General features: G+C 50.1%; 1 protein-coding gene across 1 annotated transcript in view; it reads right to left on the bottom strand.

The window, feature by feature from the left end:
- Positions 1-15,585: 15,585 nt before the first annotated feature.
- Positions 15,586-27,236, bottom strand: part of OBSCN (obscurin, cytoskeletal calmodulin and titin-interacting RhoGEF) — a 304,900-nt gene continuing 293,249 nt past the window's right edge. Inside the window, 6 exon segments of the mRNA XM_029911618.1 lie at positions 15,586-19,547; positions 19,702-19,851; positions 21,690-21,765; positions 22,586-22,809; positions 23,901-24,140; positions 25,404-25,521. Coding sequence (XP_029767478.1) covers positions 19,370-19,547; positions 19,702-19,851; positions 21,690-21,765; positions 22,586-22,809; positions 23,901-24,140; positions 25,404-25,521 — 986 coding nt within the window. The 3' untranslated portion in view covers positions 15,586-19,369.

The following is a 27,236-nucleotide window of genomic DNA, read 5'->3' as shown; positions in this document are numbered from 1 at the left end:
CCCCCGCCCCCTGACAGACCCTGGGACTCCCATGCCCCATCCAACCCCCCCTGCTCCCTGACTGCCCTCTCCAGAGATCCCCCACCCCTAACCACCCCGCCCAGGATCCCACCCCCTCTCCAACCCACTCTGCTCCCTGTCCTCTGACTGCCCCCACCCCTTATCCAACCCCTTACCATGAGGCTCCTAGCAGCATGTTCTGCTCTGCGCAGAGCCAGACACGCTGCCCCGCGGGAACGCGCAGCCCCGTCCCTCAGAGCGCTGCGCGCGCGGCGGCATAACTCCAGGGGAGGGGGGAAAACGGGGGAGGGGCCAGCAGCTTGCTGCGCTCGGCCGGGCACTCCGGCCTGGGAGCACGGACCCTGCGGCTTGCCGCGCCGGGAGAGTGGGGCCATTTGCCCACCCCTGCATCAGGGTGTGCCTGGGCACACCTTGTGCGCACGCCTATGCTTCTGCCCCCTGTCCCCACGGGGGGGGGGGAGTGGAGGGCGGAGAAGAGCGGGCCCGCGTGCCACAGGTTGCCGACCCATCCTAGAGTATCACCTACAGGGAAATCTGGTGCATTCCAAAAATATAACCAAGCACATAGGTGCACTATGTTTAATTGGACCATAGCGGCAATTAACATTCTCTTTAACCAATGCAACTTTCTACCTCGCGCTTTTGTTAATCTTTTTTCTCTTCCTTCACCTGTTTGCTCTTCAGTTTCTTTCCTACCAGAGATCGTGCTGTATCTTTTCCCATGTTGTTATCAGTGTCTATTGTAAGACCTCCTTGTTATTTTTTCCCCTTATACCCAACAACACTACAGAATTACACAGAGAAGAAACAGGTTCTGTTTTCTGAGCTGAACTGCTCCTGAAACAATTAACAGAGCTGCCGTATTGCGTAGTGGGAATGAGAGAAAGCGTTTACCCCTTGGATTTAAACCACTACTGTAAGAATGTTCTTTTTAACAGCACAGTGAGGTGGGGTCTGACTCAAAAGGATAATGGGCAACGTCAAAAAAAAATGAACGTGATGCTGGGATGTATTAGCAGGAGTGTTTTAAGCAAGACCCAAGAAATAATTCTGCCACACTGCTCAGCACTGATAGGGCATCTACTGGAGTATTGTGTCCAGTTCTGGGCACAACACTTTGCGAAAGATGTGGACCAATTGGAGAAAGTCCAGAGAAGAGCAACAAAAATGATTAAGGGACTGGAAAACATGACCTGTGAGGGAATATTGAAAAAACTGGGATTGTTCAGTTTGGAGAAGAGAAATCTTGGGGGAGGGAGGTGTCAGGACCAGGATGACAGTCTTCAAGTACATAAAAGATTGTTAGAAAGAGAAGGGGGATAAATTGCTCTTCTTGTTCCCTGAGAACAGGACAAGAAGTAATGGACTTAAATGCAGCAAGGGAGATTTAGGTTCGACATTAGGAAAAAACCTGTAACTGTCAGGGTAGGTAAGCACTGGAACAAATTACCTAGGGCTATTGTGGAATCTCCGTCACTCAAGGGTTTTTAAGAACAGGTTAGACCAGTGGTTCTCAACTTGCGACCCATGGGCCGCTTGCAGCCCAATCAGCACAGAGCTGCAACCCATGTGACATCCTCAGGGCCATACAGGTAGTATTGGATGCAGCCCACAATGGTAAATAGGTTGAGAACCAATTGATTAGCCAAACACCTGTCAGGGATGGTCCCTCAGCGTGGGGGATGAACTAGATGACCTATTGAGGCCCCTTCCAGTCTTACATTTCTATGATAGTGATGGATGAATACGACCCCCCCTTCCCCAAATTTCAAAGAGTTTAGCTGAGTGCCCTAAGTTTGGATTCTTAGACTAACTTCTGGTGCCTGCAAAAGTGGCGTGAGAATCTCACAAGAATTGATTTCTTTGCAACGGGTCTGGTGCAGTGTTGCCAACCTCCGTGATTTTTTGTCGATTGGGCTACTTTTGAAAGGCCTCGGCGACAAAAAATCTCAAATCGATGACTGGTGATTTTTTGGGCTACAAATTCCTTTCGGGGGGTGAAATTTGGGCTATTTTACTAAGAGCCCAGCTGCTTCCCTGTCTCTTTGCTGTCCCCTGGTGGCCTGTGGAATGAGCAGCTACTGGACCAAATAGTCTCCACTGGCCAGCAGAAGCCATGGGGCACATGCACAGTGATAACAGAGCCCTGCTGACCATCTCAGCAGTGCAAAAAAACTGGGACAATCCTGAGCCCCTAAAACTGGACAGCTGGCAGTCAGGGCCGGCCTTAGAGGTGGGCCACCTGGGTGACCACCCAGGGCGCCATGGTCAAGGGGGTGCCGTGCGGCAGCGCAGAGATGCACACGGCTGGTGTAGAGTCAGAAACTGCTCCCGGCTGGCAGGGAAGTGGCGTGTGCAGGGGATGCCCAGTTTCTAGCTGCTTCCTCCCAGTGGAGGCACATGGGGCTGTGTGTGTGTGTGTGGGAGGAGTTGGAGTGAGGAGCAACACCAAGCGCTTTGTGCATGCTGGTCACTCTCCCCACCTGGGCTGTGCTGTGAGGCATCCGGACCTGCTGCTCTCCTGTCCTCCCCTTACACAGCCCAGGTGGGCAAAGTGACCTGGATGCAGGAAGTCCCGACATCGGACTATCAGGGATGTCTAGACAGTATTTGGTCCTGCCATGCGGGCAGGGGACTGGACTCGATGACCTCTCGAGGTCCCTTCCAGTCCTAGAATCTATGAATCTATGAATCGCTCCCCCCGTCATAGCACCATAGGGGGGCACGGAGGAGCAACGTTCGAGGGGGGCGCGAGCCGCAATGCCAGCTGCTCTGTGCATCCAGGTCACTTTCCCCATGTGGGCGCAGAATGGGGGTGCAGGGATTAGGGTGAAGGGGGCACAGTGCAGGGGTTGGGGCAAATGGGGGGTGGGGAGGCCATGGGGGCCGGGGAAATGCTGATGTGCCACCCCTACAAGAGCTAGAGGCAAGGGGGGGTGCCATGCCCACTGGGGCCATAGGCAATGGGGGGTGCTATGCCCATGGGGGCTGGGGCAATGGGGGGTGCCACACCCACAGGAGCTGGGGCAATGGGGAGTCCTACGCCCACGAGGGCCAGAGGCAATGGGGGGTGCTATGCCCACAAGGGGCAGGGGCAATAGGGGGTGCCACACTCACAGGGGCCAGCGGCCATGGGGGGTGCCACACCCACAGGAGCCGGGGCAATGGGGATGCCACGCCCACAGGAGCTGGGGCAATGGGGAGTCCTACACCCACGAGGGCCAGAGGCAATGGGGGGTGCTATGCCCACAAGGGGCAGGGGCAATAGGGGGTGCCACACCACACCCACAGGAGCCGGGGCAATGGGGATGCCACGCCCACGAGGGGCAGGGGCCAGCGGCAATGGGGAGTGCTACGCCCATGAGGGGCAGGGGCAATGGGGGTGCCACGCCCACAGGGGCCAGGGCAATGGGGGGTCCTACGCCCACAGGGGCCGGGGCAATGGGGGAGCCAGGCCCACGGGGGCAGGGGTGCCAAAATATAAGTTTGCCCAGGGCACCATTTCCCCTAAGGCCGGCCCTGCTGCAGCATCTACCGAGCACCCAGCCCGATTTCCCAGAACAGCTGCCTCAAAGAAGAGTTGGTGCTGGGAAACCCTGCAGCGGTGCCTCTCTAGCCTCAGGGGCAGAGACCACTGAGAAAGATTCCGGTTTTGTATTTCAAAACCAGTCTCACACCCCTTTAAATCGCAGCGCTTAGGCTGTGGGACAGAGTTTGTGGCCATCATGGAAGGGGGGCGGGGTTGGAATGGGGTCCACTGAGTGCATTATCTTGGCATGGACATTTCCTGTTATGTTGCTTCTGTGCTCTGCCCCCGGCTGTCACAAGTCTGAAAAAATAAAACAGGATTTCTCCCTCCCCCCACCTCTCTGCGAAAGGAACAGCCACGTGGCACGAATGTGAGTCATTCGATATGAGTGAGTATCAGGTGGTAGCCGTGTTAGTCTGTATCCACAAAACCAACGAGGAGTCCGGTGGCACCTTAAAAACTAACCGATTTATTTGGGCATAAGCTTTCATGGGTAAAAACCCCCACTCCTGCGAGCTGATTAGCTGGATTCCTGAATGGGGTTTTGCAGGCTGGTGGGTTTCCCAGTTGCCTTCACATTTGAATGCGCTGGAAACCAATTCCTGGGTGGAATAAATATTAGCGAGACGAGGTGAGAGAGGTAAGATCATTTATTGATCCAACTGCCTTCGGTTTCAGACACATGAGCTTGTCTTCAGAGCTGGGTGAGAAGAGCTCTGTGTAAGGTGACAACTCTCTCTGTCTCAGCAACAGAAAGTTGGGCCAATAAAAGATATTGCCTCCCCCACCTTGTCTCTCTAATATCTGGGGCCCAACACTGCGAATAACATGGAATAACTATTGGAGTCGATGTGTCAGTCACCTGGCTGACTGGTATGGCCTTTAACCAGAGCTGGACTAGATCAGTTATTAACCCACTTCCTGTAGTAACCCTGCGGCGTGATCTCTGATGCATTGGGAGGGAAGATGCGGCACCAGCGATTGGGTGGGGACCATGGGCCGGCCCCTGGCAGTGCTTTGGAGGTGCATTAGGAGTGCTTCTCCCAGCACCACTTGCTGCAGGGCCTTTCCCCGGGGCGGGGCAGGGGGAACTCTGGAGCAGGAACCGAAGCGAACCAAGAGGTTGCACGCGAGGGGGAAGCGAGCAATGAGAGGCTGGACTCGAGCGCACGTGGGCTGCCAGCCCGGGAGCTGAGCCTGGCCGTGCCCTGACCTGAGGAGGGCTTGGCAGAGACTCTCCCAGCAGGTCCGGGAGCCGCACTGGTGCTACCAACGCCTCCCTGCCCCGATGCCCACCCCAGAGAGTGGGGATTTGCTAGGGCGGGAGCTGGTTCCCTCTGCCCGCGAGCTTCAGTGGCGCTGCCTGGGCAGGTGAGGCTGGGGGCACCCTGGCCCCGCGGGGTGCAGCAGCGAGATGGGGGTCTGAGGCGGAGGGCTGGGCTCTCCCGCGGCTGCAGCTCCTGTGCAACCCAGCCCCGCTTCTCCGCCACGGAAGGGAAATTGACCGAGGCTTCAGGCTGGCTGCACCCCGCTTGCTTCCTTCCCTCTATTGTCTCCCATGATCCCCTGTGTTCCTTGGCTTTAGGGTGACCAGATGTCCCGATTTTATAGGGACAGTCCCAAGTTTTGGGTCTTTTTCTTATATAGGCTCCTATTACCCCCCACCCCCTGTCCCGATTTTTCACACTTGCTGTCTGGTCACCCTACTTGGCTTCCCACTCCCTCTGCCCCTGCTCCCTGCAGGAGTCTGTATCCTCTGGCCTCCTGCCCCTTGGGGGAGGGATAGCTCAGTGGTTTGAGCATTGGCCTGCTAAACCCAGGGGTGTGAGTTCAATGCTTGAGGGGCCCACTTAGGGATCTGGGGCAAAAATCAGTACTTGGTCCTGCTAGTGAAGGCAGGGGGCTGGACTCGATGACCTTTCGGGGTCCCTTCCAGCTCTATGAGATGTATATATGGAGATATACCTAAGCTCTCAGAGCTGGTGCTTTCAGACTGGGCTTGCCAACCGGGCAGCAGCCCAGCCAGGGCAGGCTGGATCCAAGAACTTCTGGGGCCAGTCCCTCAGCTGGTGCAACTGGGCTTCACTCCCTGGCCCAGGATCTGTCCTCTCACTGTAAGGCAAAGATCAGGGTAGGTCTCCCAGCACAGTGTCTTTCTTCAGGGCTGGGAGCACGGCCTTTCTGCACTTCCCAGCTCATCTCTGTGCCAAGCAAACTTGAATGTAGCCTGATGGCAGGTTAGCCGTGAACTGTGCTTGCCATGTGAGGGCTCCTTGGTGCTTGCGCCTTGGGATAATGGTGCAAGGAGGGAGTAGGACCGCACTGGAGCTGTGGTGTTAGCTGTGCCCCCATCCTGGAGGCTAGCTGAGAAGTAGCAGGATCACAGTACAGATTTGTGGGACTGCAGGATCTTCCTTGGAGATTATTAGCCAGGTGCACAGAAAGTGCCTCTGTATAAACGGGTCTAGACAGGGGCTGTCTGGATAAAATCCACATGTAAACGCTTTCCTATCTTCTTCACTCCAACTAACCTCAACCCATTTTCTACCACCTGAACCCCATCCTTTCACTCATACACATTTAACACTTGATACTCCGTGTGGAAAAGGGGTGGGGGTGTTGGGCCAGCAAGAGATGAGATGGTCACTGTAACAACATTAACCCTATGTGTGGTCCAGCGATTTGTATTAAGTTGTCTTTGGCCCACTCTCATTGTACCAAGCACCACAACAAACCTTTTTAACCTATTCGTAAAGATACAAAAAAAAAGAAGGAAGGAAGGAAGGAAAGGCAGTTAAAGTATTTGGCCAAGTATGAAGTCAGGCTTTCATTTGAACAGTGTCGCTTCTAGTCTTTCCCTTCTAGACAGTCTTCAGAAGGGAAAAAAAAATCCCTGTGTGACATTATTGACATAATCTGGGACCATATAGAACATGGTTGCAACCAAAGTCCTGTAGTGGCACCAAATCTTGTATAAAGGAGGTCAAATGAGGTGTCTAAGACAAGGTTAGGGTTTGCTGGTTATGATTATGCTGTCTATGTGTGTGTATCCATTTTGTAGCTAAAGTTATGAATATTGGTTCTATACTGTCTGTATTTCAAACTTATGCTATGCTTCTGGGAGGCATCCCAGACAAGTTGGTGGTAGCTCTGCCTAGCCTGCTTGATGGCCCATTAAGGACCATCAGCTATACAATTGACCCATTGAGAGAAGGCAAATACGCCTTGTAACTCAGCAAAGTATGCAGGGACTGGCCCATGTGACTCCAGACTCCATTTTGCTGTAATTTTCCACAGTAAGAACAAAGAGGTGTTCTTACACCTGGAAAAGACTATAAAAGGCTGATGCCTCGTCTCCATCTTGTCTTCAATCCTGCTTCTTACCTCTGGAGGGACTTTGCTACAAATGGAAGCTCTACACAAAGGACTGAATGACCCATCCCAGCTGTGGATGTACTCCAGAGAATTAATTTAAACCTGCAGTTTATTTCATCACTGCTACAAGCCTAAACCAAGAACTTTGCCATTACTGTGTGTAATTGATTCCATTTACCCAATTCTAGCTCTCATCTCTATCTTTTTCCTTTTATGAACAAACCTTTAGATTTTTAGATTCTAAAGAATTGGCAACAGCGTGATTTGTGGGTAAGATCTGATTTGTATATTAACCTGGTTCTGGGGCTTGGTCCTTTGGGATCGAGGGAACCTTATTTTCTTTTACTGGGGTATTGGTTTTCATAACCATTTGTCCCCATAATGAGTGGCACTGGTGGTGATACTGGGAAACTGGAGTGTCTAAGGGAATTGCTTGTGTAACTTGTGGTTAGCCAGTGGGGTGAGACCAAAGTCCTCTTTGGCTTGGTCTACACTAAACCCCCAAATCGAACTAAGGTACGCAACTTCAGCTACGTGAATAACGTAGCTGAAGTTCGAAGTACCTTAGTTCGAACTTACCTCGGTCCACTCGCGGCAGGCAGGCTCCCCCATCGACTCCGCGGTACTCCTCTCGTCTAGCTGGAGTACCGCAGTCGACGGCGAGCACTTCCTGGTTCGACTTATCGCGTCCAGGCAAGACGCGATAAGTCGAACCCAGAACTTCGATTGCCAGCTGCCGAACTAGTGGCTGGGTGTAGACATACCCTTTGTCTGGCTGGTTTGGTTTGCCTTAGAGGTGGAAAAACCTTGGGCTGTGACTGCCCTGTTTGAGCAATTTGTCCTGAATTGACACTCTCAGTTGGGTCCCACCAGAACCAGCATCGTTACACCCTGTCTGATAGTTTTTTAGATAGTATTAAAGCAGTGATTGTCCTTTTGGGGGGAAAGAGAAGAGTCAGCTGAGATGTTCTGGAGCAGCTGCTGTTATTCAAGTCTACTGCCATTTCCTTGACGAAACAAGAAAACAACCCAAGAAAAACACAGAGGACAGAAAAGAACAGCAAAGAGAAAATGCAGCATCTGCCTCTGCAACCTCTTATATGCAACCTCACTGCTGGAGGAGCACAGGCTTAGCACGTCTGATCAGCCACTCCTGCCCCCGCAAACTTGCATGTATTGGGCTGTTTGGGGCGTTGCTTTTAGCTACCTCACTGGCCCCGGGCTCCCAGAAATCTAGCAAAGGGTGCAGGCTTGGCCAGCTAAGCCAGAGTCTTATTAAACAGAAGACAACACAGCAGAGATAGGAAAGAGAAGTCAGGTGGGGAAGAAAAGTGACACACGAGGGAGCGGGTGGGAGCAGGAACCAACCCTCACATTCCAGGGCTTGTCTACACATCCTGCGCTGCTGCAGTGCGTCTGGTGAAGACGCTTTATACCGACGGGAGAGCAGAATAAAACCACCTCTGCGAGTGGCGGTACCTGTGTCCACACAGGCGCTTAGGTTGGTGTAACTTATGTCACTCGGGGGGTGGTTTATTCACCCCTCAGCGACCTAAGTCATGCAGACATGAGCTGTAGTGTAGACATAGCCTAGGTGCGGGTCAGGATTCAGGGGAAGCCAGTGAAGGTGGCAGTGTCATCAATTCTCTCTGTCTGGCCCGCTCTGGGTAGGATGAGGAAGGCTCTGGTGGATCCCGAGGTGCCAGGAGACAGTGGGGATGGAAGCCATGATGGCGATGCCTGCCCCATGTCTCCCCAACTCGCTCCCCCTTCTCTGCTTTGCAAGCCTTTTGCTGGCACCCCCGTCCGTTCCTGCGTCAGTCCCCTCCCTCAGCACTTCCCTCACCCCAGTCCCGCTGCGCGTCGGCTTGCCCCTTGTTTCTCATTCCACGCTCTGCTCAGCGGCCACTTGCTTTCAGTGGCGCGTCCATCCCTCACGATGCTTCCTCCTGGGGGCAGCCCCAGCTTCATGGGCCCCCACAGCAGGTGGGCGGGGTCAGAATGGAGGTGAGGACCATGAGCAGGGGGCGGAGGGAGATGGCTCAGCCCAGCTGCCATGATGGCTGGGGGTGAGAGCTCCCACCTGTCGGCTGAGCGGCATTCCGGGTGTCTGTCGGCAGAGTCTCCCGGAGCTAGCACTGTCTCATTTCTCCCCCTTCCTTCTTGGCCTGCAGAGCCCGCCTCAGCGGAGAAGGGTGAATGAAGCACGGGTGCGAAGAGAGGATTCGGGATTCCTGACTCCCTGCCTGGGCCACCCATGGGAACGCCTGGGGCAGCTCCTGCTCAGGTAGGATATTTGCAGGGAGAGCCTCGTGTGTCGCTTTTGAGCGGTAGGGTTGGGGAGTGACTGTCACGCCAGCTGTCAGCAAAGTGGTGTCTGCCCTAGTTGCCTGCCGAATGGGGCAGGATCGAATCTTGAATTGGCTCCACCCCCGAGCGCGCTTCCAGTATCCCTGACCCACTCAGGTTTGCCGGCGTCTTCAGTGGGGTCATTCCTGGAGCTGGCAAACCAACGCTTTCCCCTTTGATTTAGGGGACTTGGCTTTAGCCCTCCTGACTGCTGGTGCTGGCACGCTCCTGCACCTCAAGGCTCTTTGTCCAACATACCATGCAGAGGACGAGTCCCTTGGTCTTCCGGGAAGGACTCTGCTGTTACAGAGAGTGGCATGTGCCTGTTGTTCATTGTTCATGGAGAAAACGCGACCTCTGATGGGCTGGGATGAAAGCGGGCTGGATGGAAGTGGAAGGCTGAGAGTATGTAACTCCTGTGATTCCCGGTCCCGGTGACATTTGATGATGTTGCGGTCTATTTCTCGTAGGAGGAATGGGCTCTCTTAGAGCAGGGGCAGAAGGCGCTGTATCAGGACACGATGGAGGAGAATTACGGTCTCCTGACCTCGCTGGGTAAAGCTCAACCCTCCTCCTTTCCCTGGGTGTTGTGTGGGCTCTGAGATGCCCAGGGCCTTTTCTAGATGCCGGGACGCCACTGAGGATCAGCAGCAGCAGAAAGGAGCAAGTCACTGATTTCATGAGGGAAAGGGGTTACTGCAACCTGGGCAGAGTATTGCCCTAAGGCAGGTGATTGGAGAGATGTCCAGGCTGCTCACGTATTGGCTGAGAAGTAAGGTGCATGTTTTTAACAGTGAGGGTAATTAACCATTACAGGCAACAAACCTAGGGCTGTGGTGGATTTTCCATCACTTGAAGTCATCCAGTCAAGACTAGGTGTCTTTCTAAAAGGTATGCTAGAGCTCAGACAGAAGTTATGGGCTTGATGGAGAGTTTACTGGGTGAGGTTCTCTGACCTGGGTGACCTCCTGCATCACCCAGGGCAGAGAACATCACCCAGTGGCCTCAGATTGTCTGAGGAGAAGGCGGTTAGAGTGGACATTAGGATTAAGGGAGCATGTTTAACAGTCATGGAGAGTGGCAGGCTAGAGAGAGCTGGGGAAGGTGCAAGGAGAATGGGATGCTGGCAGCGGTAGCCGTGCGGCAACACAACGTAGCCTGATTTTCCCCCATTAACAGGCTATGCAGGGACCAAACTGAACATTTTATCCCAAACGGAGCAGGCTGGAGCACCATGGCCCAAGGATCAGCAGGACTCGCTGGAAGAAGAAAGCTCAGAAACCCCCTCCTTCGGTGAGTAGTAACAATCCACACCTCCTCCAAGCTGCCCGGCTAAGCGCTGACGACCAGCCGCTCTCCCTGAGCAGCTATCCCGACCGCCTCTCCCTGCGGTGTTTGTTGTGAATTGATAAGCACACCATTCCTCCCAGTTAGCCCCCAGCCCCTTTGCCTAGCCCTGTGCCGGCTCCCGGTGGGAGGAGAGCTCAGTGAGGGGGTGGGGTTACGGAAGCTGGTCGGAATTTGTCACCAGGAATTTTTTTTTTCAACCAAAAATGCTTTGAAATTTTCAGTTTTTTCCATGAAAAAAGCCAAATTCTTTTCAGTGTTTCATCCTTGGCAGCAGCACCGGGGAAAGGGGATGGTGGGAGGAGAGAGAAAACGGGGGGTGGGGGGGAGTGAACATCCAAAACACCTTTTTTTTTAAAACTGAAAGACATTGGAATTTGGAAAAACAAACAAACAAAAAAAACCAACCAGCCAAGCGGTTTGGCATTTTTCACGCAAGCCCTTCTGGGTAGGGAGCGAGTTGGTATGTTGTATTCTTCCCTAATGGAGTCTTTTAGGGTAGGAAATGCCTCAACTCCTTTAGGCAGTAACTTTCCTTTCCTCGCTCCCACAGCAACCTGCACTTTCAGCCTAGACGGCTAGACTGTGTCCCCTGAACTGCCTTCATCTCCACCCTACTTTCAGTTTGTCCTGGATGGATGTCCCCCAAGACCCACCTCTTTCCAAAACAGGGCTTTGCTAGCACACCGCCAGGGAGAGGCGAGAGTGTTTTCTGACTCTTTCTGCATAATTTCTATAGCTGTCAAAGGGGAGTTGGAACCAATCACCCCCCTGCCCACCCAGAGCAGTAAACTTCACTTTGATGTCCTTCTGCACTATACAGATACACTGAGTGACCGACAGTGAAACACATGTCTTTAAGGCACACATTTCAGGAGAACACAGCTGTATTGTGGAACACGCTCAGTGTCTAAGTAAACCATCTTTGATACACAGTGGTATCCACAGACCTCTAACCCACAAAGGACAAACTGCAAAGTTAAATAGGCTTACCTGGCGGGTTTGGTCCCAGCAGGTCTGGTCCAATCTAGCTACTCTTCTTTAGTTTAGCCTTCTCTAGGTGGATCCAGTTCACGGATCCTCACTTTATTTCCTAGACTAGATGAATATTTACATAGGAATCGCCAGACAGGATCAGAACTATGGTCTGTCTAGTTCAGACTCTCATCTCTAACAGTGACCTGCAGCACATGCTTCAAAGGAAAACACATGAAACCCCACAGTTGGCAGATGTATTTCTTGCTATCTTTCTATATAACATGATGGCCTTATGCAACCCTCTTGACGTTAGGATGACCTGTCCAGGCAACACCACGTTCTCCCAACATCTGTAGCCCAGATCAGTCCAGACAAAAGTAACCACCTTATAAATGTCTTTCATTCAAAATCAACTCAACCAGCACCAAGAAAATCAGCTTCTTGAGTGTCTTGGGTATGTAAATTTGCTAGCAATTAATGTAGTTCAATAAACGTAGCACAGGGCCGCTCGGGTCAGGAGAGAGGTGTGTGTGAGAAGAGCTACAAGGAGAAGATCCACCTGAAGCGTCACGAGACCCTCCACTTCTGGAGAAAGCCGTTCAAATGCAGGAAGCACTTCCTGCAGACATGGGTACTGATGATGCACCAGAGGACCCACACAGGTGAGAAGCCCTACAGCTGCAGCCAGTGCACCAAGAGCTTCAGCCAGCTCTCCAACTTCTTCTGGCACTGGCGCATCCACACCAGTGAGCGGCCCTTTCGCGGGCCCCCAGGGTCAGCGGTGCTTCAGCCTCCGCTCCGGCCTCACCACTCACCAGAAGATGCACACCAGGGAAGCCCTGCCTGTGCTGAGCACCAGGAAGGCCACTGCAGAGGGTTAGAGGAGAGGAGACCGTGGCCAAGTGAAACCCCTTGTCCCACCATGGAGATAGGCACTCTGGTCACACGTTGTGTGTGTGAATGGCTTACAGAGGGTGTAAATGACTCATGTGTGTGACTAACATGTCACAAGCATATTGTTATTTATTTATTATTTGTATTGTGGTAGCTCCTAGGATCCACAGTCACAGACCCCATTGTGCCAGGCGCTGTGCAGACGCAGAACAAAAGACCCGCAGAGCTGACGAGCAACAGGTATTCTCCCTAAGGCACTTAGCTGGCCCCCATCCCTGTCCTACTGGAGCACCTCACAATGTTTATCCTCACAGCGCCCCCATGAGATTGGGAAGTGCTATTGTCCCCGTTCTGTAGATCTGAGGGCACAGAGAGAGTCGGTGACTTGCCCAAAGCCACCCGTGGAATTTGTGCCTGAGTAGGGACCTGAACACGGGTCTCTCGAATCACACCTGGTCCACTGGGCCATCCTGCCTCTTAGAGAGGGCTCACAAGCACATCTGTAGAAGACGTTATAGCTGGTTATAAGCAACTTGTTGACCTGTTGGACTCTTTTAACAATTGATGACCCATTTTTTCAAACCTCTTTTAATCATTTATTAACACAGTTTATAAACTGTTGGTAAATGGAACTTCAGCATAAAGCATAAGCAACTTTCTCATAATTGTGCATGTAGATTTAAATAAGGCTTGAGGAGTGAAAACTGCTATGACAGAGGCCGAGAGAAACCAGCCTGATCTGCGCAGACATGCCAAACCTGCCATCCCCTTCAGTCTCCACCAGGAATTTCACATCAGCAGTAGACAAGGATTTTGGTTGGGTTCATGAGTGTGTTTCTCCATTTGTGGGGTGAAGGGTGTCCCATGATGTGCAGCTGACAGGGCATAAAATCCTCTCCTAATGTTGGTTTTTCATGCAAGCAATTGCTGGCATTGTCACAAGGGTGTAATGGGATTGCATCTGTGAGGGGGCGGTGTCCAGGAGGCAAACTGTCTGCTAACAAAACTGAGAATCCATGACTGAGCAGGCTCAGGTGAGCTGGACTTCTAGGTGAAAGGAGGAATTGCGTATGGAAGAACCTTGGCAAAGAGGAGTAGAGACCCTGGTATCACAGATCCAGGGTAGCACTAAGTAGGGGACTTATTCCCATATTGCAGGCCAGTGTATCAAACCTGAATGAAGTGTGGTTGCTGGACTAAAGGGAGCTGCGTGGCAACACTGGTGGAGCGATTGAGGATTGAGTCGCGAGAGTCTAGTCATGCAACAATTTGTAGTTCAGTTTTGAAGGAGAACCAGTGAGGTTTGAATTATGATTTTTTCCCTATAGTTTCCTGTATGTAAATATTTCCTTCTGAACTAGTGTAAATTGCCTCTCTCATTATTTGATCCATTTGGTTGATTTAACCTAGAGCTCTGAGTGTCTCGAATAGTCATAAAACTTCTTTCCAAATACCCTCTAGTGTTGTAATTAGAATTCCTTTATAGTTATGAATGTTCAGAGGGTCTAATCTCACAGTCAGCCACCTTCATAAGAACATAAGAATGGCCCTACTGGGACAGACCAGAGGTCTGTCTAGCCCAGTACCCTGTCTTCCGACAGTGGCCCATGCCAGGTGCCCCAGAGGGAATGAACAGAACAGGTAATCATCAAGTGATCCATCCCCTGTCACTCATTCCCAGCTTCTGGCAAAGAAGTTATGTGGTACTCTGTTACATCTAATATGAGAGGGTCAAGAAGACAGCTCTTGCCCTCAGTAATATCCAGGCCAAGCTATGGGTTCGGTGGGTAGTTCAAACACATTTCAGATTGCTCATTAGCAAAGCCACTACTCGTTTTGGTAGGGAGGCTGTTGTGAAACACTTGGTTATGGAATCAGGATATGGAGATCATGTCACCCATCCTACCTCCCTACCACTGGAGGATTGTTTCCCAGGGTACATAGTGTGACAAAGTTCCTCCTCTACCTTGGTGGGTCCTGCGCTTATTGGCGGATTTTCTCGCCTCACAGATTCACCATGTGGGTCGGGAAACAGCCCAGAGACCTTCCCCTCTGGTAGAAGCCATAGTCCAGGTCAATTCCTCCTGTGTCTGATCAGGAGTTGGGAGGTTTGGGGGGAACCCGGGCCCGCCTTCTACTCCAGGTTCCAGCCCAGGGCCCTGTGGACTGCAGCTGTCTAGAGTGCCTCCTGGTACAGCTGCGCGACAGCTACAACTCCCTGGGCTACTTCCCCATGGCCTCCTCCCAACACCTTCTTTATCCTCACCACAGGACCTTCCTCCTGGTGTCTGATAATGCTTGTGCTCCTCGGTCCTCCAGCAGCACACCCTCTCACTCTCAGCTCCTTGCACCTCTTGCTCCCAGCTCCTCGCATGCACACCACAAACTGAAGTGAGGTCCTTTTTAAACTCAGGTGCCCTGATTAGCTAGCCTGTCCTAATTGATTCTAGCAGTTTCTTAATTGGCTCCAGGTGTCTTAATTATCCTGCCTGTCTTAATTGGTTCTAGCAGGTTCCTGATTACTCTAGTGCAGCCCCTGCTCTGGTCACTCAGGGAACAGAAAACTACTCATCCAGTGACCAGTATATTTGCCCTCTTCCAGACTCCTGTACCCCACTGGTCTGGGTCTGTCACAATAGTTTTAGCTACTAGATTGTCCTCAGGTCTATGGCTTCACTGCAGGCTCAGGAAAAGGAGCCAGAAAGGAGCATGAGTCCTTATTTCAAGCAAATGCTGTGACTTGAAAATGAAACAAAACAATGGGGTTTGGGGCTGGCGTCCAAAGGCATTGCATCACGCAATGGGGACTTGGTAGTACTTCTCTCTCTGGCAATGGAGAGACTAGTACGCTGCATTCAACCCTGGGCACCGTGGTACCTGAATGATGTTGATCCAATAGAAAGAATATGAAGAGGTGCAACCAAAATGATTTGAAGGCAGGAATCGTCCCAAGGAAAGAACTAAGCATGCATCCAGCTAGGATATGTTTGTGCTGTGTCTAGAACACAAGGGCCCTGAGTCTGATGGAGACACCTGGAAGCTACAGTACTATTATTATAGGAAAAGAATAACAGCAAAAAATATGGTCTAACTTCTTTGTCAAAATAGTTTATTTAACAAAACAGTCTTGAGTGCACAAAAGACTTCTGGCATGTTCAAAACGCATGCAAATTAGAGAAGCAAACTCAGTTAATTTGAATTGCATAAGAAAGAGAAAGGGGATATGAGCCCAGGTCTTGATATTTGTTAACCCGCATTAAAAATTGTACTCTTAAATGGGTTTTTCCTTCACAAATTGACCCCTCTCCACCTTAAAAATCAAACCAATCTAAAGTACATCTGATTGCTGTGATATTAAGTTGGAGGGAAGACAGCATCCTGAAAACCTATGGGCCAGATTCTGATCTAAGTAACACCAGTATCAATCCAAAGTAACTCCTCTAGCTTCAGTGGAACTCAGCTCAGAATTGGGCCCTAAGACCTAAACACTCTCTCCTACACTGGACTATGGCGACAATGTAACTTTGAAATTCAAAGCTTCATTGTCTGTTGAATCTGTGTCTGCTCTCCCCAGTCTAGTTAAACGTCCTCTAGTTTCAGTCACATTTCCTGTGCTGCTTGGTGTACTGGCATCATAAGGAACCTTAGCGTTATGCATTTTAGGATCTTACCAATGTGCATTAAACATGACTGGAAAGGCTGTCACCCTTTAAACACTATCACACTTTCACCATCTTATGAAACGGTAGCACATTAGGAACTGATTTCCCTCCCCCATCCCCATTAATGCTTCTGGATACAGAACTATGAGCAAAACATCGTTCGTCATGAAAGTCACAAAATGGTATTTGGTGCAAGAAACTGACCACACCAGAACCAATAGATACACGAGTCAGTTCACATAAACGCAGAGATTATATTCACAAAAGAAAAACAATGCTAAGACCATCAAATGTAAATGAAAATAATCCACAACACTTTTTAGACACCATGAAAGACACTAAGCTCCAGGATGTTGTGGCCTCTATTTAGAAATCAAACTGAAATACATTTTCCAATAACTCTGTTCCCACATCTCCCAAATATATCAGAAGATCTACAAATCAACAGCCCAGGCGCCCAAGTGGCAGAATGCCTTTAGACAAATTCTGTACTTAATGAGGTCAAGGTCTTTGTTGCTTCATGTGCCTTTGACTGCTGTACAGCTAGTACCCACAGGAGCCTAAGTTAAAGCAGGGGTTAACCCCATGTGATACTGGTATTACAGTGCACCTGCTGGGCTGATGATTTTCTATTAACATCTTTCATAATGGAAGAGTTAGCATGGACTCAGCAGTACAGTGGTGTGTTCCACTTAGATACACCTAGAACATCCAGCAGCACAGGGGTGTTCCACCTAGATACACCTAGAACATTCAGCAGCATGAGGGTGTTCCATCTAGATACACCTAGAACATTCATCAGCACGGGGAGGTGTTCCACCTAGATACACCCAATACATTCAGCAGCATACTAGGCGTGGTCTACCTAGACACATCTGATACATTCAGCAGCAGAGCAGGTGTGTTCTACCTAGCTACACCTGGCACATTCAGCAGCTCAGCAGGTATGTTCTACCTAGATATACCAAGCACATTCAACAGCTGTGCTCCACCTAGATATTCCCAGAATTCTCAGCAGCATAACAGGCACATTCTGCCTGGATGTGTCTGGTACATTCAGCGGCATGGCAGGTGCATGACACCCGGACATACCTGGAATAGCCAGCAGCAGGCAAGCACTGCTAACAAACTGTCTAGCATAAGTGATCTTTGCTGTGTAGAAGAATCATAATGGAAAACATTGTGCTACTTTGATTGCTTCAGTGAAAAGGCGTGTGTTGTGTGTGGCTGATTAAAAAGACTATGGTAGGCATTAAGGAAAAATTACCCTAACTTCATCACTGCAGATTCCTGGGTTTATTACATCTCCCCCGAGCATCTGTGGAACTGGTGTCTGCCCAGCGGCAGAGCTGTTCCTACGAAAGTCACCCAATGAGTGGGCGTTTCCTCTGTACCCACAGACACAGAACAGTGCAACCAACAAAGGTAGCATGCACTGGTCACTTTCGACAGCAAGCCAGGCAGAGTAGCGAGTTCATTGCAATGAACCACTCGCTCAAGGCCCAAAGTATGGCCCTTTGCAGCTCAGAACGCTCTCTCCTAGGTGTGGACAAAAGTTTTCTTTTGGAGCGTGCTCATTTGAGTCCTTCCTGTGAGAGAATGCCTCGCTCTAAAATCCTAACTGTGCCAAGTCTCTCCCTGCAGGGGCCACCTACCCTACGGAAGCCCATATCAATATATCAAGGCCGCGTACTGCAAAATCAGCATAGAATTCCTAACAGCGTGTTTTGCATTTTTAAGACCGCAGATTCAGATAAAGCAAGTTAGGGTTGCTTTAAGCTACTCGGTGTCTGATATATTTGCCCTCTGATCATAAAGACTGGAGACTTTAAATACATGTCCCATAGCTCATATTCACTGTGGTTATAACCACAGTGAGTATCAATCCTTTGAGGATTTTAGTCAATGCTGCATATATCACAATGCACAGGGGCATGCGTAGACCCCTCCATGATACATGCTATACATTCTGCCACACTATTAGCACATAGCAGAAAAAATTGGCTTGTGTCTGAGATGGCATGATCTGAGCCATTCATAGGAGTAGCATACAAAGCGCTAATTTGGTCTTCCACTGAAAAAGCAAGACTCTATCAGTGCCTTTTCTCTTGCATGAGCAGGAAGATGGCCACAAATGGCTTTTCTTGTATCTCCTGTCGTTCAAGATACATGCAAGACTGACTTCCATTGGACACAAACGTAGCATGGCTCCTTCTGGCCTGGTGAGAGGGAGGCTTACCTGGGACAGTTACTGTCTATGCACCATGAGAGTCCCAGTTACAGTCCCGTCTGTAGTAATGTGCAGATGGTGCACGTAACGCTCCTGTACTGAGTGTGATTGTGCCTCCCTCTAGTGACTGGCTTAGCAGCCTGCTACTTCCAGAGGAAAGATTTCTCTTTCAGTGAGAGTGGCAGAGGCCTGCGTTTTGTCTTGGGTTCAGTCCCCACGGATGACTGTGGTAGCCATAGGTGAACATGGCCAAGGTACGTTACACACTGGGTCCAGTCACTGGTGCATGCTGATTGTGTCTGTCAATTCTAGCCCCGGCTACTGTGTGACAGACACATCAGGTGCCCTATTGAACAAATGTTATTTATAGCTCCAGTTACCTACAACTCTGCCTAGAAGACACACACACACACTACATTTCATCTGATAGCCACACAATGGATTTTTTTTTAAACAGCAAAGATGTATATACTCTGATTCCATCCTGGGGCACTATCATTCAACAGCCTCCTCTACCCCAGCCCCAGCTCAGTGCTATATTCCAAGGGAAATCTTTTACTGGCTCCGTATGGTTTTGAGAGACCGGCTAGAAGACCTGGCTATCACGTGAGCACCGGGGATCAGAAGTGGAGGCTGCTGTTATTGCAGGGAGTAACGTCTGAAAGACTCATGAAGTGGCTGGGGGGTCTGGTATCTCTGTGCTGTTGCTGGAGCTTGTGGGGAGGTCACTGAGCGGTATTATGAGCAGTCTTGGAACACTAAGGGAAGGATTTTCAAAGCCACCCAGAGATCCAGTTCCCATTCACTCATGTCTAATGGGACCTGCTCATCCAAATCTCTCTCTAAGGCATCAGGGTCACTGGTTTACTGCAGCAGGTCTGTAACCAGAAATGACACTTAGGTACCAAACCCCCAGTGCACACATTTGTCGGGGCAAGCGGGGTGGGATGGGGGAATCTATTCTTCACTGTGTTCCCATCCGTTTCACTGTGCAATCATCAGCCCATACTTTGAACAAAGCAGGCTCCTTTTCTTCTCCCGTTCTGCTAGGAAACGCCTCAGCTTGGCGGTGGAGAAAGTGACCACCGCTTGCTGTCTGTCATCCAAACCCGTCTCCTGGAGCCATGGAAACTGAAGGCATTCCGATCCCGACGGCCTCCCCCTAGGATAGGAAGAGAGCTAAAGCATCAACAAGCGTCTGGCTCAGATGGAGACATGCAGTGAGAGGAAGCTAGGTAGCTGGCTAGAGAGAGAGAGAAGAGAGCAGAAACTGGGCTCTGCATAGTTTGCATGCTGCAAAGCAAACATCCTCTTACCAGGGATTTGCGCACAGCGTGCTTTGAAGAAATGTCACGGCCCCCCCAGACAGACCCGCGTAGCATCTGGTAAGTTTCACCTTCCCTTTTTTGGCGATTCTCGGAAAGTCACAGGCCACCTCAGAACTGAGGGGGTAGTCGGCACTCAGCCTAACACAAAAAAGGAGGGTAAATCGACACGCGAGGGGAAAGGCCTCTTTGTAAATGCAATTTTCTGTTCCCAGTTCCTTTCTAGGCACTCCTGGGAAGTGCTGTGCTAGCGCGAGGAAGCAGACCACACCTGTGCTGAGAAGCATTGTATGGGAAGAGGAAATGGAAGAAGAGATGATTTATTGGAGGAAGGGTTTAATTAGAATGCTTTGTTTGTCTTTTTACTTAGCCCAGGTCAACACTGGGGGTGGGGGGAGAATCGACCTAACATACACAACTTCAGCTACGAGAATAGCGTAGCTGAAGTCGACGTATTTAGGTTGACTTACCGCGGCGTCTTCACGGTGCTGAGTCGACTGCTGCCGCTCCCCCTTCGACTCCGCCTGCGTCTCTCGCGGCGGAGGAGTACCGGAGTCGACAGGAGAGCGCTTGGGGATCGATTTATCGCGTTTAGTCTAGACGCGATAAATCGACCCCTGATAGATCAATCGTTACCTGTCAATCCGGTGGGTAGTGTAGACCTGCCCTTAGTGTAGTTTTAATGTGCTTGCGTTGGTTGAGTTTTATTGGAGAGCTGAGCCATATACAAAAGGTGGGTGTGGGTTGATTCTGTGTTGCAACATGGCCCCTTGACACCAATCCTGCTGTGCAAAGGGCCTATAAAGGCAGCCCATTGTTGCTCTCCTCTGGACTTTCTCCAATTTGTCCACATCCTTCCTGAAGTGTGGTGCCCAGAACAGGACACAATACTCCAGTTGAGGCCTTATCAGTGCTGAGTAAAGCAGAAGAATTACTTCTCACGTCTTGCTTACAACACTACTGTTAATACATAGAATCATAGAAATTTAGGGCTGGAAGGGTCCTTGAGAAGTCATCAAGTCCAGCCCCCTGCACTGAGGCAGGGCCAAGAAAACCTAGACCATCCCTGACAGATGTTTGTCCAACTTGTTTTTAAAAAACTTCCAAGATCTCCTGGTTAAGCCATTGTGGTGTCTTACCATAATCTTATCATACTTCCTATCTCTCCTACACATTGGGATAGTTTGCTCTTGTGCCCTTAATAATGTCTCTTTAAAAAACTGCCAACTCTCCTGAACTCTTTTCCCTTATATTTGCTCCCCACAGGATCTTAACTATCAATTCTCTGAGTTTGGTAAAGTTTACCTTTTTGAAATCCATTATCTTTAGTCTGCTGTTTTCCCTCCTACCATTCCCTAGAATCGTGAACTCTACCATTTCATGATCACTTTCACCCAAGCTGCCTTCCGGTTTCAAATTCTCAACCAGTTCCTCCCTGTTTGTCAGAATCAAATCCAGAACAGCCTCTCTCCTAGTAGCTTTCTCCACCTTCTGCAATAAACAGTTGTCTCCAATGCAGTCCAAGAACTTGTTGGATAATCTGTGCCCTGCTGTGTTCTTTTCCCAACAGATGTCTGAGTAGTTGAAGTCCCCCATCACCACCGAGTCCTTTCGCTTTGGATGATTTTGTTAGTTGTTCAAAAAAAGCCTCATCCACCTCTTCTTCCCTGGTTAGTTGGTCTATAGTAGACACCTACCATGACATCACCCTTGGTTTTTAGCCCTTTTATCCTTATCCAGAGACTTTCAACAGGTCTGCCTCCCTCTTCTATCTCAACCTCAGTGCAAATATACACATCTTTGATATACAAGGCAACTCCCCCTCCCTTTTTTCCTGCCTGTCCTTCCTGAACAAGCTATACCCTTCTATACCGATATTCCAGTCGTGAATGAACCCCAACAGGTTTCTGTGATGCCAATTGTGTCGCCATTGTGATTATTCACTAGTATTTCTAGTTCTTTGCAAGGGAACTACTTACATGATGAAAGCGGTGATGCCGACAGCCCAGATGTCAGTCTGCGGGAGGGCTCCTTGCTCTGACAGCAGTTCTGGAGCTACAAAGGCACAGCGGTGTGAGTGGAGTTGATGCATGACACCCCATGAACATCCTGAGTCATTTAAGAACCCAAACAAATGGAGACCTATGAACGCATCTCTAAAAAGCGTTGTCGTTACTAGGTATATATTGCACATCTAGTGCTGTGTTCATTGCTTTTGCCCATGCAGTGACTGCACTGTGTGCATTTTATGGGCATGACTCTCCTCTCACTTACACTGGGGTAAATCAGAAGTAACCCTGTTAAAGTTAATAGTTACACTGGTGTAAATCAGAAGGGACTGTGCCCACTGTCTGCAGCACGTACACTGTACACTCGCTAGCTCTGCCCCTCCATGCTCAGGATGAGACATTGTGCTTCACAAGGGTTGTCTCACATTTTAAATCAACTCAACGTGAGATTTATGAGTTACCCATTCAATTCATTGAATTCAACGGAATGAGCACGCTGGGAAGGCTGCTGTGTCCACGCAGTTCTACCCACTGCACCAGCCAATCGCAGGCCAGGGCTAGCACACAGGCAGCCTGAATTCACTCCAGCATCATCCAGACCAGGAAATTCAGGGTGAATTCTGGACACTGCAAAAACATCCAGTTCTATAACCGCCATTATAGCACAAGTGGGAATAATGTAAGAGAATGCAGACTGACCCCCATTTCCTGTTAGCTAGCAACCAACAGGAGCATCTGCCAGGCAATGAATGGGAGCATCTTCAAACACGTCTGTAAAGTGTCGCTCCCACCATTGTCCCAGTCTGACCTTCCATCTAGCGGGGGCCTGAGGCCATGCTGACGTAGCGCTGACATACCGTACTCACCCATGGTTTCTACGTAGTCAATGCACCTGTCCATGGTAATGACTCTGTCTGGCGAGTAGAACTGCGCGTTGCCAAAGTCCAGGAGTTTAAGCAGGTTGGGTTCAGTAATGATCATGTTTTCAGACCTCAGATCCAAGTGCAGGATGTGGTGTGCGTGGAGGAACTCAACTGCACTGAGGATCTGCCATAGGTAGTCTCTGACCTCCACCTCTGAGTAGGATGTCCTGGTAAAGGAAACAGTAAAAATCATAATTTTCCTTCCTGCGTATTTTAACGGCCTGATCCTGCTTCCACTGAAGTCAATAGGAAAATTCCCATTAAGTCCTAATATGATCAGGAACAACAACAATACTCTGCACTTTTCATCAGCTTCAGATACTTCACAAATATTATTCATTAATCCTCACGCAGGGCCGCTCAGAGGACTCAGGGGGCCTGGGGCAAAGCAATTTCGGGGGCCCCTTCCATAAAAAAAAGTTGCAATACTATAGAATACTATATTCTCGTGGGGGCCTGGGGCAAATTGCCCCACTTGCCCCCCCCTCTGGGCGGCCCTGTCCTCACGAAGCTCCACTGGGGGTAGGTAAGTAAGTATTGTTATGCCTGTGATACAGATGGAAACCTGAGGCAAGAAATTAAGTGACTGGGCTACAGAGGGAGTCAGTGGCAGAGTGGGATCAGAATGCAGCTCCTGTGCTTAGATCAGGGGCTTAGCCCTCTTACTCATAAGATGTCATCTGATCAGTTTTCAGCCAGCAGGGGGAGGCGGAAGGAGAAATGGGAATAGGTGGAAAGGCTGCCTGAACCACACACAATCCCCATGCCATCTATTGTACATTTACACCTTAAAGGTAGGATTTACGCTCAGCCAGAATGAGCACAGAATCATAGAAGATCAGGGTTGGAAGGGACCTCAGGAGGTCATCTAGTCCAACCCCCTGCTCAAAGCAGGGCCAGTCCCCAACCAATCCTCTTTATGGCCACTCGAGAGCTGGGATTTAACAAGAGACTCTGGGAATCAAGGCAGCGAACAGACTCATTAAAATAATTGACGCCCTCCATCTCTGGTGGAGGAGAGAAAGAAACTGTGATGCTCCACAGGTACTGATTTGTGGCTGATCCATGGAAGCCGAAGAGCCGAACGAGTTTCAGGGGAGTACAGGAGGTGTATCACAAGTATAGTACGAGATTAGACTGGGGGAAAACGTGGGCGGAAGAAGATGCTCCAGAATGAAGAAGTGGGCAAAAATCCACAGTACAGATGCCTCACTAGCTAACCCAGCCTCAAACAAAGCAGGTACGGCGGGATGCGTACCTTTCAGCCAAACAATGGAGTAGCTCTGGCCCCACGCACAATTCCAGGATCAGCACTAGGTGCTGGGGGCTCACGTAGGCTCCTTGCAGCTGAACGATATGTGTGTGATGAAGCTTCCTTAGGACTTGATATTCCTGGAGCACAGCCTGCTTGTCTTCTTGCCGGTAGGGGATAATTTTGGCAGCCTGCGCATTTCCGCTTAATTTTTCCCTGCACTGTCTGACGATGCTGAAACGCCCCCTGGAGCAACAAAAGTACAAGGGCAAGTTAAACTTCTCCGGCTGCTCTTGGAACAAGGTAGCCTGAGCCAGGTTCTGCCCTACCTTAGAATCAACAGCATCCTACTGCTTATTTTGCATCCAGACCCTGTGGTGAAAACCATGATCATGCTGGGCTGGTAGGAGAGAACGTAAGTCTGCACCTCCTTAAAGTGAAAGTGTACGGCTACTTTTAATGGCAGCAGCAAAAGCCTGACCTCTAATGCCTGTGAATAATATCCGCAATGCACAGGTGCAATGATGGGTGTGTTTACACTTGGAGCTGGGGGTGTGACCGAGCCAGCACGCTAAAAACAGTGTCGCCGGAGTAGCACAAACGGTGTCAGCATGGGCGAATCGTGCTGACTACAAACCTGCCTGAACTCCATGGGTACGTACTCAGCTCACGGCTGCCCATGCTACCCCGGCTACACTACTATTCTAGCGTGCGAGCTCGATGACAGCTAGCACGAATACGTCTCAGTGAACTGGGACTCGCCCCCGAGCTCACAAGCGTAAAGGGAGCCTAAGAGAGAATCCTTTACCAGCCCAGAGGACAGCTGGGCTGTACATGATTGGGCTTCTTAACAAGAATCCAGTGTTTAGATCCCAAATTTGGATTCAGTGTCTTTTACCTTTTAGGACACTGGCTAATTCCCAGATGTGAAATTCCTTGGGGATGGGCTAATGTTGGGGGCAGCCTCTACAAGATGATGGGGACTCTTGCCTGGAGTGAGCCCTGACTGGCCCCATCTTCTTCACCATCCTGCCTCTTGGAAAGCCCCTCTCCTCTGCCACAGTGTGGGGTACAATAAGGACAATGAAATTCTGGTGACCTATGGGTCTGTTACAATTGGTGTCCAGCTATTGGATTTGAATTGCTATGAACCCCACGTGCTCAACGGTGAGCTTTATCTACCTGGAAGGAGTGGGCTCTGCCCTGGTTGGTGAGTACGTGTATGGAGTTAGTGAGCAACGTACACATTTGAGCAGGGTCTGGCTCAGGATTCATTTAATGTTGGCAATATCAAGTCAGACAAGAGGAGGGCAGCCAAGCAATGCCCAATATCCTGAGCTACTGGAGATGTTTTCATTAAAACAAAGTGGTAAGTGGGCAGGCAACAGGTGGGTGGTCGGTAGGTTTATAAAAGTGACATTTCCGAGTTTTAGGGTCCAAACTGAAGCCGCATGCAGCATTTTCTCCTGAACATCTGAGTGTGTAACTGGGGGTTTCTGGCCTTTATACCTTTTGATCTCTGTTTGGAAGGCGTAGGTTTGCTGGGTTGGAAAAGGCTCTGCTGGTGCCATTACTTCACGCTCACCCTCTGTAGCAGCTGGGAACGTCTGCTTTGCAGATTGAAACGCTAGAGGGAAAGAGAGACATGGATGTAGAAGAGAAAACAACACTGGGTTCAGTTCAGATCCTTGCTTTGTCATCCCTGGGTATCTTCTTGTCAATAGGGAGGCAGACAGGCAGCTACCGTATTTCAGACTCCAGCAGGCACATTTGTGAGATGTCTCACACTAGAGGCACCAAATCACGTTCTAGTGCAGCGGTTCTCAAACTCTGGGTCGGGACCCCATTTTAATGGGGTCGCCAGGGCTGGCTTGGACTCGCTGGGGCCCAGGGCTGAAACTGAAGCCTGAGCCCCACCACCCGAGGCTGAAGCCTGAGGGTTTCAGCCCTGCGTGTTGGGACTCGGGTTATAGGCCCCCCGCTTGGGGCTGAAGCTCTTGGGCTTCAGTTTTGTCCCCCCCTCCACCGCCCGGATCAGTGGGGCTGGGGTGGGCTCAGGCTTCGGTCCCCACTCCTGGGGTCGTGTAGTCATTTTTATTGTCAGAAGGGGGTCGCGGTGCAATGAAGTTTGAGAACTCCTGTTCTAGTGCAAAGAAACACCTTCAGGATTGAACACAGGGCTACTGACACTGGAGCTGGAGGCATAATGTCCAGCTCGGGTGGACATTCACAGGTTAGCTCTGAACAAGCCAGCACACTAAAATCAGCAGTGTAGCTGCCACGGCACAAACCACCCCAAGTATGTACCTAGGTCTCTGACAGGATTGTACTCAGGGCAGCTAGCTCGTCATGCCGCTCAAGCTCCGGCAGCTACACTTCTATGTTTAGCGCGCGAGCTCAATCAGAGCTAGCATGGGTATGTCTACCGGAGCTGGAAATTCCACCTCCAGCCCCAGTGTAGACATGTCCCATTAAGAGTTTCCTCTGGTCTAGCCTATTACATAGACAGTCAGATTAGAGGACCAGTGGATCTAATGGAAGAATTCGTTACTCTATCTCACTGCAAATGGCGAGCAATTAGTCTATATTAGCCTAGCCGCTGGTTCTCAACCTGCCACCTGGTCACAACCCTCAATGAAATGGCAAGACATTGCCTGGTGACTGGCAACCGGCTTCTACTCCATGTTTCATTACATCAGCTGAAGCAGACTGTCTTACGTCACTTGAAATTGGCTCTTCCTGAATATTCCTCTGGAATAGGGAGCATCGTATGAACCATTATGTCACCTTCTTGGAAGCATTGTGTGTATTGGCATAAAGCAATGTGGAGCGTGGCTCCGGAGAGATTGTGAGACCACAGTATGAAAATGGTTGAGAATCCCTGGCCTAAGGCAAGCATACAGGGTGAGGATTGGTAAATTACATTGAGATGGGCAGGGCTATTTCTCTGGTGTAGTGGAATCCTTTCAATTGGCGGAAAGAGAAATGATATCCCAGATAGGCCATTATCTCAATTCTCAGAGGAATGCTTTCAGCTGCTGGGAGAGTCCTTGTCATTTAATGGATTTCTTTAAAAATAAGCAACAATACAAACAAAGCATTAAACTATAGAGAAAAACTATGTTGGGATAAGTTTGACTTAGTGAAATAGCCCAAAATGAACACAGGGAATTTTACAGAAGCAAACACCAATTCACATCAATTAACTACTGAGTTGTGGCTTGTAGACAGCACCAGGGCCACAGCATTTCAATGGACTTTTCACCACTTCCATAGGTGTACTATTAAGCCCACGCGTCACACAACTGAAACACATTACTCTGATTCTGTTCCCTGGCGAGC

The sequence above is a fragment of the Terrapene carolina genome, unplaced genomic scaffold (assembly GCF_002925995.2).
Source record: "Terrapene carolina triunguis isolate 2854851 unplaced genomic scaffold, T_m_triunguis-2.0 Scaffold111, whole genome shotgun sequence".
NCBI classification, from domain to species: Eukaryota; Metazoa; Chordata; order Testudines; family Emydidae; genus Terrapene; species Terrapene triunguis.
The sequence above is the reverse complement of the archived record's forward strand: the minus strand, read 5'-3'. Positions and strand labels throughout refer to the sequence as shown.